Source organism: Cricetulus griseus, chromosome 9, assembly GCF_003668045.3.
Source record: "Cricetulus griseus strain 17A/GY chromosome 9, alternate assembly CriGri-PICRH-1.0, whole genome shotgun sequence".
In the NCBI taxonomy this organism is placed as follows: domain Eukaryota; kingdom Metazoa; phylum Chordata; class Mammalia; order Rodentia; family Cricetidae; genus Cricetulus; species Cricetulus griseus.
Genome location: NC_048602.1, coordinates 2,755,083 through 2,771,146, shown reverse-complemented (window position 1 = coordinate 2,771,146; position 16,064 = coordinate 2,755,083). Strand labels below are relative to the sequence as shown.

General features: G+C 49.6%; 1 protein-coding gene across 3 annotated transcripts in view; it reads right to left on the bottom strand.

The window, feature by feature from the left end:
* Positions 1-4,696: 4,696 nt before the first annotated feature.
* Positions 4,697-16,064, bottom strand: part of Dpy19l3 (dpy-19 like C-mannosyltransferase 3) — a 72,031-nt gene continuing 60,663 nt past the window's right edge. For 2 of the 3 annotated variants that reach the window (XM_027430297.2, XM_035449288.1), the window contains 3 exons: positions 11,983-12,115; positions 10,121-10,279; positions 4,697-8,471 (listed from right to left, as the gene is read on the bottom strand). In XM_027430297.2, the coding sequence (XP_027286098.1) occupies positions 8,310-8,471; positions 10,121-10,279; positions 11,983-12,115 (454 nt within the window). In that variant the 3' untranslated portion in view covers positions 4,697-8,309. The remainder of the gene's footprint in view (positions 8,472-10,120; positions 10,280-11,982; positions 12,116-16,064) is intronic. The other variant, XM_027430298.2, reaches the window with a different exon arrangement.

Genomic DNA, 16,064 nt, shown 5'->3' with positions numbered 1-16,064 from the left:
ACCCACTGGTTCCCCCCCATCTTTGTCAGACCACCAACAATATTTGCAAGACATTTTTGTTGCTGCATTTGAGCTATTTTCCCTGTTTTCCACAGGTTTTTCAAACTTTCGCCATTTCCCCTCGTTTTTAATTTATAAAAACTTTGAAAAATTCATAGCTGAGTATTATGCTCGCGTCTCCTCCTTCCTCTTCCTCTCCAACCCCTCTTGGCATCCCCTACTCCCTCTCAAATCCAGGACATCTTCTTTTATTATTATTATATTATCATGTGTATTTGCAGATATATATATGTGCACACATATACAAATAAAAATAAAATAAATTTTAAAAAGAAAAACAAAGAAGAGAGAAATCCATTCGCACAGAACAAGAACGAGGAGAGTGTGGTTAGAAGGGATAGATGTCTGTTCTGTTAGACCAAGGCAAAGAAGTCACCTATTGGAAACAGGACATCAGTGGTTTGTGGAGTCCAAGATGAACCATGGCTGAGACTCACAAAAGAGTCCATAGCGTACAGTCTTCCTGACTCATTGAAACCTGTCTTTCTTTCTTTCTTTCTTTCTTTCTTTCTTTCTTTCTTTCTTTCTTTCTTTTTTTTGTTTTTCGAGACAGGGTTTCTCTGTGTAGCTTTGGAGCCTATCCTGGCACTCGCTCTGGAGACCAGGCTGGTCTCGAACTCACAGATCCGTCTGCCTCTGCCTCCCAATGCTGGAATTAAAGGTGTGTGCCACCAACGGCCGGCTTGAAACCAGTCTTTCATTGCTACTTAAAAAAAATTATTTATTTATGTTTATGTGTGTGTGTGTGCAGGTGCCAGCTGAGTCCAGGAGAGCCAGATTCCTGGAGCTGGAGTAATAGGCTGTTGTGAGCTGCCCAGTGTTGGTGCTGTCAACTTAACTCTGGCCTCTGCAAAAATTGTGTGCACCCCTAGGCCAAAAGCCATCATTGCAGTGCCCCCCCCTGTTCCCCCGCCCCCCCCTGCAGCTGCCATTGCTACGCTTTAGTACACTGCAAATTGCACGTGACTTTGGGTGGCATGCACATGGCAGCTCCAGCCTGACTCAAGATGGCACTGGAGACAGATTAGGGTTCTATGAGACAATGCATTTGTGACATTTTGCTTTGTTTCTGTTAGTGCTGGGCCTGGAATTCAAGCCTTGGGCATGCTAAGCAAACACTTTATTATTGAGTGACTGGGTTTTTGAGACAAGGTCTCATTATGTTGCACAGGTTGGTTTAGAATGTAACCCCCGCCTCCAGCCTCCAGAGTTAGAATGTAACTCCAGCCTCCCCCGCACCCCCCAACCCCCAGCTGGGATTACAGGTGTGCACTACAGGCGGACTCTATTTCCAGTCTTTTGTTGTTGCTAAACACACGGGTAGGCTTTGTTTTGCTTTGTGGTTTGAGACTTGAGGATCTCCCCAGGTAGCCTTGGCTGGCTTAGAACTTAACACAGATCAGGCCAGCACAGCCCTGAGATCCACCTGCCTCTGCCTCTGCCTCTGCCTCTGGCCGGATTAAAGGCGTGCGCCCCCACAACCCACACACTTGAAATCTTCTCCTCTTAAGGTCTGACGCGGTAGCTTACAAAAACTACAAGGACATGTTTTTTTTTTGTTTTTGTTTTTGTTTTTGTTTTTTTTTTGAAAAGTGATCAAGTGTGGCATCTGTGGCCTCCCTGTCCTCTGTCCCCCTCTGTCCCTTTCCTACCCTGTTCATTTCCACCCATGGGTGCAACACTCTTTCTGGCCTCGGGGTGGATGATACCCGGCTCATCGACCTGGGAACTTCTTCGCTCAGCTTGGTGACTCAGTAGGCTTCACCTCGTCAGGTCAAACGTTCACTTAACCATCACCTCAGCCACTGGACCTGAGGGTCTCACAGCACCGCTCTTCTCTTCAAGCGTTTGGCTTATCCTTGTACTTTCTTTACCCGATGCCCGGCCTTCCACTATAATGTTGAGTTCAGAGAGACTATGGACTTTATCCGCACCGTCTTCTGATGGGAACCAAAGCCTTAAAAACTGCCACGGCTCAAAAACTATCAAGTGAGCAGAGCTTGGTGGCGGGGCGCACACCTGGGTCCCAACAGGCAGGAACGCGAGGATGGGGGATCGTGAGTTCCCGGCCAACCTGGGCTTCACAGAGAGACCCTGCATCAAAACACCGGAGCTCAACGAAATACAGCAGAAACAAGAGACCAATGAATGAATTTAGCCAACTGGGCTATTAAATGTTATCTGAAGGTCTGCTGGTTTAAATGCGCTCAAACCTCCACGGACAGTGTAAGCCAACCTCTCTAAGTGAGTAAGAGCCCCCAGCCGGCATTCTTCCTTAAAGGTCATGGTCACAGATTTACTTCTTACAGTTCTAGGGATGCAGCTCACGGGCTCGGACAAGCCAGGAAAGTGCTCTACCACTGAGCCACGCCCCCAGCCCCTCACTGGGGGATTCTAGGCAGGGGCTCTACCACTGAGCCACGCCCCCAGCCCCTCACTGGGGGATTCTAGGCAGGGGCTCTACCACTGAGCCACGCCCCCAGCCCCTCACTGGGGGATTCTAGGCAGGGGCTCTACCACTGAGCCACGCCCCCAGCCCCTCACTGGGGGATTCTAGGCAGGGGCTCTACCACTGAGCCACGCCCCCAGCCCCTCACTGGGGGCATTCTAGATTCTAGGCAGGGGCTCTACCACTGAGCCACGCCCCCAGCCCCTCACTGGGGGATTCTAGGCAGGGGCTCTACCACTGAGCCACGCCCCCAGCCCCTCACTGGGGGATTCTAGGCAGGGGCTCTACCACTGAGCCACGCCCCCAGCCCCTCCCTGGGGGATTCTAGGCAGGGGCTCTACCACTGAGCCACGCCCCCAGCCCCTCACTGGGGGGATTCTAGGCAGGGGCTCTGCCACTGAGACACGCCTCTAGCCATACCTTTTTATTCAATAAAACTTGGTTTTTTTTTGTTTGTTTGCTTGTTTGTTTTTCTTCTTCTCTGCTGTGGAGACAGTCTCACACTAGTTCAGGCTGACCTGGACTCACAGATCAGAGCAGATGTGAACTTACAGTGGTCATTGTGCCTCAGCCTTACAAATGATGAGACTTTTAAGACTGCAGGCGTGGATCACCATGCCCAGCTTTGGAATCTTTTTCATTCCTGTTAGTATCATAAAACTATTTTTCTAATACTTTATCATCAGGTATCCTCAGGCTCAGAGGACTAGGTAAATTCTTACACTCCTGGTGTCTGCAACCCAACAGGCTCGTGCAGAAGTGTGAAGACTGGAGAGGTGGTTTAGCAGTTAAGAGCGCTGGCTGGTCTTCAAGAGGACTCAGGTTCAATTCCCAGCACCTCCACAGCAGCTCCCTTCCAGGGTGACCTGCTACCCTCTCCTGGATTCTTCTGGCACTGCACACATGTGCACAGACAAGCGCCCATACACATAAAAAGAAAAGAGGACGGAGACGAAACAGGCAAGACGGCTGCTCACAAAGACAGCAGACCACCATACAGAAGGCTGCCTCAAAACGGCTGCACTGACCATTACCCACAACCCCCTGGGTGAGATCAGGTGCTGGAATAAAACCCACATCATTGAGCACTAAATGAGCACCGCTTATGTAAATAATCTTAGTAGCAATAATAAGAGAGATAATTGCTCACAGGTGTCATTTCCTGGGGAAAAACCCACCTTTTCTTCTGAGAGAAAACGCTAATAGCTTCATTCAATTTATGAGTCTTAATTAGCACACTGCTGTTCTAATTATTGTGCGGGGGCCTGAAATCATTTTCCCGCACCCCTTCCCTCCGTGATGAATATGCACTTCTGGGCATGTGCACACATCCGCGCCTGTCAATCACGCAGCACAAAGTGGTGACGTTCGTTCGGAAAGCAATCTGTCAGTCTTCGCCTTTGTCAACGGCTCCTTCCCAGTTTCCCCTCCCTTCGTGTGCTCACGCACACAGTCACAGATGTGTCTTGATTTTGTCTTTAAGATGTGCTCAATTATTTATGATTTCTTTTTGTTTTATGTACATTGGTGTTCTACCTGCATGCATATCCGTGTGAGGATATTAGAACCTCTGAAACTGGAGTTACACACAGTCGTGAGCTGGGAATTGAACTAGGGTCCTCCGGAAGAGCAGCCGGTGCTCTTAACTACCCAGCCATCTCCCCAGCTCCCGCATCTGGATTTTTATATGGATCTTCATGCTTGTCTGGTCATACTCTGACCCACCATGCTTTTGTTTGTTTGTTATGTGTTTATTTTGGCAGTTATGAGCGCTGGCTGCTCTTTTGGAGGACCAGGGTTTGCTTCCCGTCACTCACGAGATGGCTCACAAACACAACTCTAGTTCCAGGGGATCTGGTGCCGACTTCTGGCTTCCATGGTCACTGAACGTACTATACAAACGTATGTGCAGGTAAAAAAAACCCATATGCATAAAATCAGTAAATCTTTAGATGCTTTTATACGGCTGGGTGTGGTGATGCAGCCCTGTTAAGTCTGGTGTTTGGAAGGCGAGGGAGGGGTGTCCTGAGTTTGGGGCTAGCTTGGGCTACACAGTCAGGTATGGGAGAGGGGGGAAGAGGAGAGCCAGAGAGAGAGAGAGCAGGGAACAGAACCTCAGTGCTCTCGTCTCTGCTCATTTACTCTACTGGCACAGATGACCCTCCAAAGCAACAAAAGGCACCGGGATCATTGAAAAGAGCTTTATTTAGTATATAATCTCCATACAATTCAGTACAACAAATTAGAGATGCTCTTTGTAAGCTTTTCCCCAGCAGACGCTGCTGGCCGTGTCTGGACCTGACAACAGAGCGTCACTCTCCCCGCAGCCACAGGCTGCCATGGCTGGAGCAGCTGTAGGCGTGTGATACGGCAGACAGGATCCGAGAACACTTCATGCTCTTCCTCTGGTCCCCAGCTGGGATTAAAACCAATGTTTCAAGTACACTTTGGCTAAAGAGGAGCTACATTTTGGGGGAAATATCTTTGTATCTTTGGTGGCCTCGTTGTTAGGCTTCGCTAACACATCGGAAATCAAGTGGTGGGGCAAAGGCTGTCCTTACAAGCAGGACATCTGTCATCCACGGGAACAGTAACTGTCTGACTAATGGTTAATGGGGGACCTGTCACCAGCAGTGGACAGCGGTATGTCACTCACTGATCTTTCGATGAGAAGCCAGGGACTCTTACTTCATGGGAGTCCTTGTCTGTGGTTCTTTCTTGCATAAATCACACCAATCACATGATTTGGGAAGAACGTTTTTCCTCCAGTGCTGGGGACAGAACGGAGGGCCTCACTCGAGCCAGGCAAGTTCTCTACCTCTGAGACACACACACAGCTTCCAGTGTAGATCCTGGGAAAGGCAGGACCAGCACATGAGGGATCTAAGCTCATTCATTCCCTTCATTTTTATCTCTCCCCCCCCATATTTAATGACTTTCCTGATCACATTTAGTTTTTAAAAACTATTTTCCTTTTTTTAAAATTGTTTGTCTGTGTATGGGAATGGGCACATGAGTGAAGTGCCTGCTGAGGCCTGCAGAAGGCCCTGGGTGCCCCTGGAGCTGGAGTTACAGGCAGTTGTGAGCTGGCCAACGTGTGATCAAACTAGGGTCTTCTGCACGGGTCATACACTCTTAACTACCAAGCCATCTCTGCAGACGTTAAATTTAAAAGCAATTTTCATGGGAAACCCACTTTATCAAAGTATCCGATTTACATTTTTGCAAACGAATCTCTTTTTCTCTGCCTGCCTGCCTGTCTGTCTTCTGCAGTGCTGGATGGCAATCAAGCCTAGGGCCTTGTGCAAGGCCAGGCAAACACTCTACGGTCAAGCCACACTGCAGCCTCTTGTGGTTGGGCGCTGTACTTACAATCAGAAGCAGAAAGTGAACCCCGAGATCCGGGTTGGACCATGACTGGAGCCAGGCACCAGGAGTGCAGACACAAGGCAGTGGCCACCTGCCGGATTGCAGCAGGTGGCTCCCAAGAGGGCTGGAGACTTGAAGCTCTGAGGAGTCACAGCAGCGTTAATTAAGAGCACTTCTGTTGTACTTAGAGGTTCTTCCGAGAACTCAGAAGCGAAGCCTAGTGCTTGTTCTATCTGGAGCCACAGCTGAACCTTATTACCCAGATGTAACAGTCCCCAGGGCCCAAACAGCAGGGAGTGAGGCCTACAGGGCTCCAGCTTCAGCCTGCACGGTGTGGGGGCAACAGGCAAGGGTGGGTCCTCTTTTCTCACTGTGTGCTTGATGACAAGGCCACAAGCTATATAAAGTCCTCATCAGAGCTAAAAGTATCAAACATGATTCGCTGAAAGATTTGCTCACCAAGAGTAAAAACTTGTCCTGTACACATCACAGTGTCTCGGGAGAGCGCCTGTGTGAAGACGGGGTTTGGCACTTCTCAGTTTTTAGGAAATGGTTTGGCAGCAGTGGTGCTGTGGAGAAAGCCGGCGCCCACTAGTGTGACTGTCACCTCGGTAAGGATGGGCATCCAAGTTAAGTCGGAGGCTCTTGGATACCAAGACGCCAAACACTGCGCGATGATACGAATACATATAGGAATGTGTAAAACAAATGCAAACCCACCCACAAAGTAACAGTCACGGGGTCTCGATACACTGTGCCTTCCTGTCCTTGCTTTCCCTTAAGAGTAAGGCACTGGCCCAGAATGTTCCACCACCAGCGCTGGCAGCTGTGTCGGGCATTCGATGTTGCTGGCTTCATTAAAGTTTTGGCATTGATGATCCTGTTTTCTTGCTGCGTTACCCCGAACTTCGGTGGTCTCCAACCTTATGATGGGGTCCAGAAAAGGCTGGATTACAAAGTTCCAGGGGCCTAATTTAAAAACCTAGCTGTTGATGGTTTATTTAAATGAGTTTTGCATAAAAACCCTGAGCCCGATGAGACAATGAAATGCATTTTTGAAAGCTACTTAAGTGGTAACCAAACAGCGAATCGCCAGAGTACGTGGTGCTCTCCGACCCAACGCTCAAGGGGATTTATTGCACGGACAGGTGAGGAGAAAGGTTTAAATCATTTCCAAGTGGCAAGAGCAGGCGAGGAGGGTGATTTCATTAGCTTTCTTGATTTAATTAAGTGGACGATATGCCTCTATCAGCAGCTTTGACATGCCCCCACCATTAGAAATGAATTACAAAAGCAATTATCAAAAAACTCTGAGCAGGTACACCACTCCTCTTTGCTGTTTACAATCGAGCGCGGCTTGGAGGCACTTGGTCACCTCTTAGGGAGAAAAGTGGCATCTCTGGGGCCGAGAGGGAAGACTGGAGACCACAGGTCCAAGGGTATGAAAACACCAGACTGAATTTCAGGGTCCAGACACAGCATCTAAAAAACCCCCCATACGTTGCAAGTTCCTAGTCTATGAAAAAATACAAAGGCTAAAAACACAAAAAAGTTTACAAAGTTTTGCAAACCCAGTACATTGAAATGAGTAAAAAATGAAGCAAAACTAGTTTACTTGCAAGAGAGACTAAACAGCACAGATGGGTTTTAAAAAGCGCCTGTACCAGTAGCTCAGGCTACCCAGCTTCTGCCCCTTGCAGACTTCTAGTATGAGACCTGGGACACTTTGCTTATTTGAGACAAGGTCTCTCTACATAGCCCAGGCTGGCCCGGAACTCACTATGTAGACCAGGCTGGCCTTGAGCTCTCAAGAGATTTGCCCGGCCCCGGCTTTGAGCGCTGGGATTAAAGAAGTGTGCTATGACACTTGGCCCGGTAGCACCCTGATTGTGTGCCCAGAATTAAAACACACACATACTCTAAGCCTGCCCCACACTTCTGCACATGTGGCATTTTAGAGAAAGACCTAACATGATTTGTTTCTTCACGCATGAAAACATGATACATTGGAAAATGTTATAAAATTTTAAAGAGACAGGACAATAAGCTTTTAAAAAGCCACCGATTGGTTTCGGTGGTGAAGAAGTATCAGTAACTGAACCATGCAGCCCGTCAACTATATTCATTCATAAGTGGCTCAGGTTCACTGAAAAATCACAAGTGTTTCAGATCTTAAATAGGCTCTCATTTTCCAGGCCACCAGAGGGTCACACACGACTCCCTTGGTGGCAAAATCCCCAACCAGCCTTGGCCAGGTGCACATAATCAGGCTAAAGGAACACTCACGGGAAAGACAGACAGGATGGAAAAGACTGACGGCAGTGAAGGGTTTGGATGAAGGCAGGGTTGCCTGCAGCGGCTGCAATTCCTGCATTCACGCCCTGCTCCTCACTCAGACACCGTCTCAGTCAGCTGTAGATGCACTGTGGTTTTACTTGTTTCGGGACAGTTTGTAGACGTGGAATGTCTTGTTCTGGAATACTCTAGTGAAGTGAGCTTTGTAGGAAGGAGGGTTCCTTTTAATCTCCTCACAGAAGCGAGGGTGGTCGGCAGGTCTCAAGTCGGGGTCACTCTCTCCTGGCCCATCCATCTCCTGAAACCAAAACAAACCCAAAACAACTTGAGTGGTGGTGGTGAGACCTTGTTCGCCCGACCGCCCGACTGTCCATCCATCCGTCCATCTGTCCGCCCATCCACCCACCTGCCTATGCGTCTACCCACGCAACCTGGCTTTTGTTTACTGCTTTGCTTAATTTTGAAACCGGTTCTCTCAATGTAGCCTTAGGTAGCCTGGATCTCCAGATAAATGCCTGCCTCCGCCCCTCTTGAGTGCTGGGATTAAAGGCATGTACCACTACATCCTAGATCCTGGTTTTGGGGGGACAAGACCTCACCATGTGGCCAGGCTGGCTTAGAAATCTTAATGCTCTCGCTCTAGCTTCATGAATGCTGGTACTGAAGGCATCTGTCACCACAGCCGCCGGAAAGAAATAGTCACATTTATAAAGGCAGCAAAAATCAGGGTAGGTGCTGGACTTTCTGGGTGCTGATCAGTAAAGGGTGTTTCAGTGTCAACCCCATTCAGAGATGGGATGGCTGGAAAGAATTCTGCGTCATGAGACTTGTCACCATTAAAGGAGGATCAGAAGCAGAACTCGGGTCTCCCTGTGTCCTGGTTAGTCTTTGGCCAACATGACATCTGAGACAGCCCCCAACAGACTGCCTGCAATCAAGCCTGCGGGGCGTTCTGCTGACTGACATGAGAGGGAACAGTCTACTGTGGGTGTCCTCTGCACCACCGCTGACCTGGTGGTCCTGGGTTCTACATGAAAGCAGGCTGAGTCATCCACGGGAAAGCCAGTCAGTAAGCAGCTCCCCTCTATAGCCTCTGCTTCAGCCCCTGGCCTGACTTCCTTCATGAAGGACCATCAGCTGTAAGATGAAATAAATCCTTTCCCTTTGTCTTAGTTAGGGTTTTATTGCTGTGAGGAGACACCACGCACTTACAGTTTCAGAGGTTCAGCCCATTACCATCATGGCTACCCGCAGGCTCACACACATGCAGGAGCATGCACCATTCGGCCCCCTCCGAGTTCAAGGCAGTCACTGCTCATTACTTCCCTTGGGCAAAAATCTGAATTTCTAACCCTCTCCTTCAGGTTGTTTTCAGACTTAGGCTAGTTTCCCCACACCGTTAGTCATCCCCAAAGGACAAAGACCCTGACCTGGCTCAGCTCCAAGGGAATTTCCCTTTCTCTGAGGGAGACACAGCTTGCTCTGCTGTGGAGGGCAAGCTCAGCTCCCCTGAGGCTGTGTGTGGGTGGTGGATAAGAGGGAGCAGGGTGTGTGGGCCTCAGGATGTGTGGGTGACCCACTGCCTGACACTTCAAGACGTGCCAACAGGACATTTTGGAGCAGTGTGTTTATAGGCAGATGTGCTGTACAGAGCAGAAAAATATTCTTTACAAATAAGATGTATGCAGTGCTATATCACCCAAAACAGCCAAGGCAGGAGGAGGTGCTCTTTCCGAGTCACTCGGCAGGCGGCAGGCGGCAGGCGGGCTGGACCTTCCCCGTCCCCTGTCCCCTGGCCCAGCCCCTGCTGTCACTAACAAGCAGGACTTCTACAAACTCACACTGTGGTTCACACATGTGGTCTAAAGTGACATGCACCACGTGGGATTCGCCCTGGATTTCTACCCTCTCTGAAAGCTCCCTGAGATGAAGAAGCAACAAGCTCACGTGTCCGTTAGCGACGTCCAGCAAATCGCGCAGCCGGCAGCCCCTCTGGTGCCTGCGTTCAAAGCAGATGCTATCTTCTAGGATCACAAAGTCAGTGCCAAACGACCTCAGGAGCGAGTGCACTTCCTCTGGGGACCTTTTCGCGTATATCTGATAGACCTTCAAAAGGAGACAAAACCGGAAAAGGGCACGCTGCCTCTCAATTGCCTGGGAGTTAATGGAGGGAGGGAGGGGACATCCAATCCCAGGGGGCAGTGCTAAGACCTGACACTCAAATCCCCTTGCTGCCCGGGCCACTCTTGTCCTGTCAATCACAGTCTGGAGTGGGAGCATAGGGGATTTCCAAATGGATATTGTAATTATTTAATAGGAAGAGGGAACGGGGGTCACACCGAATGCATCCAGAACTCACCCTGGATTCAGAGCGAATCATTTCAGGTTTTGAATATATCTATCAGATGATAATTCTAAGAATTACTAAGCACGACTGAGTCAACAATACAAGCAGACTGGTGGTACTATTTGGGCTGCTGACCTTGGCTGGAGCAGGCCTTGCTGCTGCTTTGTGGTGGTTACATTGTGTCCTGCTGGCCCAAGACCCAGGGAATCTGCAGCAGCAGCTTCTCCCTGGGGGTGCCCTGCCCTCTTCAAGTCCACCACCACGCACCCTGAGCAAACGCTTCTGGGAGAAGGCAGTTTGGGGCATGGCACAGGGCTGTGAAGGGTGTGGCCCTGAGTCCTGACACGTGGCTGTGTGTGAGGGGGGGCTTGATGCCCAGTGAGGTACCCACAGGGACAGGTAAGGTGGTGATTTGCTCCTATGGCCGCTTAGGTGGGCAGGAGGCCTCGGCTGAGTATACTGAATATCTGAGTCCTGACAGAAGGGGAGCCCTGGCGTCCGTGGACATCGGTTTTTAGGGCTTTACAGTTGGTACCTCTCGGGAGGGTGGCACACAGCTATCTTTCTGCATCTCTGCAGGCTAAGTGGGGCTGGCTAACTCCCAATGGAACCTTCCGTCCTTCTAGCACATGGGGTCAATCTGCTAATGCTTCAGCCAGATGAAAACCTTTTTAGCAATCTGATAACATTATGAAGCAAGGGCTGGAGAGACGGCTCAGTGGTTAAGAGCAGGTACTGTTCATGAAGAGGACGCGAGTTCAGCTGCCGGAATCCACGTCAGGAGGCTCATAACCAACTCACCGCAGGCAGGCTTCAGTGGGGTCTGATGACCTCTCCTGGCCTCTGTGGGCCCTGCACTCAAGGGCACATACCCACAAACAGACACACACAAACATACACACATGCTATCTGACTTCTGGGAAGGCAGTGGGTAGCTAGGACACAGGGATGGGGTGAACATGTTTTGGGCCAATCCCTTCTGTATGCTCTGAAGTTTTAACTATGTGACTGTATTACCTATTTAAGCAAACAGCAACAGCACACACACACACACACACACACACACACACACACACACACACACACACACACGAATGCACACACCAGAAATGGCCCACAGCTGGTTTATGAGACATAACCAGCATGTCTCCGCTTCTATTCCGTTCCTTCCAAAGTCACAAGCTCCAAGGGCTTCCGCCTAAATGCTGCCTCCCACACATTCCCGGGTGTTTATGCTCTCAGCCCTTTCCCTGCCTAAGGGGAGTACGTGCTGTACCCACCCTAAAAGGCAGAGTCAGGAGACGCCAGCCCCACGCCCTTATGCTCTGGCTGCTTCCTAAGCTACAGGCTGGAGGCCTGTAGCATGCAGCCCCTCATCATGGCACAGGGAGACCCGCCCTCTGCCCTCCGTGGCCTGCAGGACAGGGAGGGAAAAGCGAGCACGTGCAAAGACGGGCCTCACCGCTTGGGTCCTCTCTCTCAGGCTTTTGTCCTCATAGTGTGGGTGGTTGGTCAGGGTCCGTCCCGTGCACAGCTTCACTCCAGCCAGCAACTGCATGCTCCCAGCGAACACGGCCTTTCTTGGCGTGTTAGAGCTACAAGGTTTCAGAGTATGAATCAACCCCAACACTGAAACTTCCAAGGAGACATCTCCCCAGCTCTGAGAGGGAGTATGAAGAGAGAGAGAGAGTGTGTGTGTGTGGGGTTTACATGAACGACTCTAACCAGCTTATTCTGACACAGTCGAATGATATGTAGCTCAGGCTTGCCTGGGGCTTGGGATCTTACGGCCTCACCTTCTGCCCACTTCCTATGTGTTTTCTGTTCCCTAGTGCAAGGGCTGGGGAGCGTCTCACTCTCCACTTTGAAGGACGGGCTTTTATGATGATGGATGGACTGCTAAGACAGTCCTGAAGGAGGCAGGAAGGTAGCTCCTGAGCCCGCAGTCTGCAGGGACCCTCCCACCACTGCCCAGAGAGGCGAGGGCCAACACAAGATCTCAGGGGCTGCAGCAGCTCTTTGACCTCAATTAAAGGGCCGTTGAGAGTTCGGTAAGACATGAGAAGTGTCTGCAGAGACGGCTCACTCGTTAAGGACACTGACTGCTCTTGCAGGGGACGGAGGTTCAGTTCCCAGCGCCTGCTCAGTGTTTCACAACTGACTGCAACTCCCATTCCAGGGGACAGGATTCCCTTTTCATATTCCCTTTTCTGGCTTCCTCAAGCCATGAATGCATCTGATGCGTGTGTGTGTGTGTGTGTGTGTGTGTGTGTGAGTGTGTATGTATATATACATACATATGTGTATATGTATATACAGACACATATACACTCATAGACAAGCAGAAACTCATACACAAAAAAGCAAAAGAAATAATAAAGTAATGAGAAGTCGTGACTCAATTCTGTGGGTTTAGAAGAGAAAAATGAAACACAGAATGCAGTAGTACTGTGGATGACATTTGAAGCAGAAAGCCCTGCAACCATAGAGGTAGCGTTGGGAAGACACCTCTAAGAGGATGTACATTATCTGACATAGGAGCATTCTTCTTCCTTAACCCTGATAAAGAACAAAAACAAAAACAAAAAAACAAAAAACAAACAAACAAAAAAACAATATACAAAGCCAAAGCTAAAATAGTGTGGGGTACCCCAAGACTATCCCATAAACTGATTTTCTAATGTAATATAGGGTACCCTAAGACGGTCCCAAGAACTTGCTTTCCAACGACTACCAAGCTCTGACTCTGTTTCCTTGTGGGCTGTGAGGAGCCATGAGAGAGAACATGGGAAAGACGTCACGTGGAAGGTCCCTCCCTTCCTCAGCCCAGGAAAGAAAGGGTCTTTTTTCTTCTTTTGAATTTTGACACTGAGTCTTGCCACGTAGCCCAGGCTAGCCTCTAAATCACCATCCTCTTGTTTCAGCTTCTTGGGTGACGTGATGACAGATGTGTCTGGCAAAATAAGAGCCTGTAACTGACTCTCCTCCCGTCCTTCTAGGGAAAGCTGGGAGCTGTTAGGGAGGGCTCCTCCAGGCTCTGCCCGAAAGGAGGGTGTTTTCACTAGGAACATCCCAAGACATGTTTATCTTTGAGTTAAGAAACAGGAGGGCTGAGCTGGGCAGTAGCGGCTCATGTCTTTAGGCAGAGGCAGTTGGGGGTCTCTGTGAGTTCGAGGCCAGCCTGGTCTACAGAGTGTGTTCCAGGGCAGCTAGGGCTACACAGAGAAACCTTGTCTCAAAAAACTAAAAAGGGAGAAAGGGGGGGGGGAGAAAGAAAGAAACAGGGAAAGAAGAAAGAAAGAAAGAAAGAAAGAAAGAAAGAAAGAAAGAAAGAAAGAGGGAAAGGAAGAAAGAAAGAAGAGGTTGCTGGCATGGCTATCTACACACCCTTAACCCCAGCACTCTCAGACAGGTAGAGGCAGGTGGCTCTCTGGGAGTTCCAGGCCAGCCAGGCACTGACTGCATAGAAAGACCCTGTCTCAAAAACAGAACAGAATAAAAGACTGAGAAGAAAATAAGCAGGGGGCTGCTGATCTGTGCTAAGACCCAGATGACATGGAGGTAATCCTGAAGACTATTTGAAATTTAAAAAGAAAGCCAGAGCTGGCGGCTGCCGTCTTCGGGAAGCAAGGCCCGCACCCTGCTCTGCGGCCGCCCCCTCAGATTCCTATCTTTATTCCAACTTAGCACTAAGAATACAGCCTGAACGCAGGCCAACAGAGGCCTGTGGATGTCTGGGGGCAAGACACGCCATGCTTCGAGTGATGACACTTACAGATAAATTCCGTTTAGGAAATTCGAGGTTTCTTTCTAAGCATGACATGCATCTACTGCTGCGTTCCAATAAGGCTCCTCGGGCGGGCGAGGGGATGGAATTACAATGAGCGGGGAAGGAATGACAGACACATCCCCGCACCGCCCTCGCCCTCACTGAAGTCTGAAACTTCAGCGTGAGCTTGGCGGGCCTGACGGGGCTGTCAGCATTCTTAGCAGACCAGAGAGCCGCTTGCTCTGTCCCCAGATCTGCAATTTACAGGGAAGTTTGACAGGAGTCCCACGTGGTAAGAGGAACCGGAGGGTTGTGAAGGCATGGGGGGTGGGGTGGGGGTTAAATAAAGGCTTGGCGAGGCAGAGAACGCCTCAGGACAGGAACTTGGGGGATTCAGCTTACTCCTATTAAGGCTCACTTAACTCTTGCCCTGGGCCTTGTCGTTCTTCCGACCTCCATTTAGAGTCTCAGTTTCAGATATACTATGAACTTTAGACTGTACCACAGTTGCTAAGGGGATTGACACGAATGAAAGGCTGAGCCATTATTTCCCCAGGCCAGTCTTCACTCCCCCTGGATCCCCCAGGGTATCAGCCTTCCCACTGCGGTCAGTCTACATAACATATCCACTTAGACTACACGGGAAAAGGAGCCTGCTTCCATGTCTGGCAGAGCGGGAGACACAGGTGGCCCCAATTTCATTTCGTCTTGAAGTGCCAAGCTTCAACAATGACCCCTAAACTAATGGGCTAACGGAACACTTCAAATAATTTATAGGATTATGTGGATAAGAGAAATGGTTTGGGGGTGGGGTGGGGTGCTGGAGTGGTTAAGAGCCCTGGCTGCTTTTCCAGGACCCTGGTTTGATTCCCAACACCCACATAGGAATACACACGTCCGTAGCTACAGTTCTGGGGAGCTGACATCCCTTTCAGGACTCGGAGGGCACTGCACACGCATGGTGCACATGCATGTGGGTAAAAACACACACCTGTAAAAACAGGTGGGTAAGCACACACACATTTAATCAATAAGAGGCTCACCAGCACTTCAAGTCTGAACTTAGAAGGCACCATCTTTAAAACAACTCTTTCTACTCTGATTAAAAGCAAAAGCAAGTCAGCGTGTGCTTTTCAGTTGTGCTGAGAACATGCTACATATGGAAAGCTTCTTGATTGCAGAGAGACTACGTCTAGTGACAATCTTCTAAAGGCAAGTCATTAAAGTGCCATCTTTCAAAATAACCCCACCTACACAAGAAAATTTCTAGGCAACAAAAATGTTGCATTCCAGCATAGACCACCACAAGGCATGACCCAGCCAGGCAGCTGTCAGAGTCATCCTTGCTGGAGTAAACATGCTTTTTAGTAATACCTAAAGCCTGTAGAGGCACCATCTGGTCACACTGAAAGCATGTAAAGGCATCACCTGGTCACACTGAAAGCATGTAGAGGTATCTCCTGGTCACACCTAAAGCCTACAGAGGCACCACCTGGCTTTTGCTGAAAGACACAAGAAGGCAGAAGAGTACAGGGATCTAATCCCTGTGCCTGGTGTCAGAGAAGAGGACGCTCTGAGCAGCTTCTAGGAGGTAAGGTACTGGGAGGCCGCTGGGGCTACACACCCAGGGACCTGATCTCCACAAAAGGTCCCTGCAGGCTAACATGCCTTTATAAAATGTAGTTAATTAAAATCTGCTGAGAGTTGTGGCACAAGGCTAGGGCTACAGAGCAAGGCCCCATCTGGGGAAAGGCAGGAAGGGGGGAGGGAAAGAA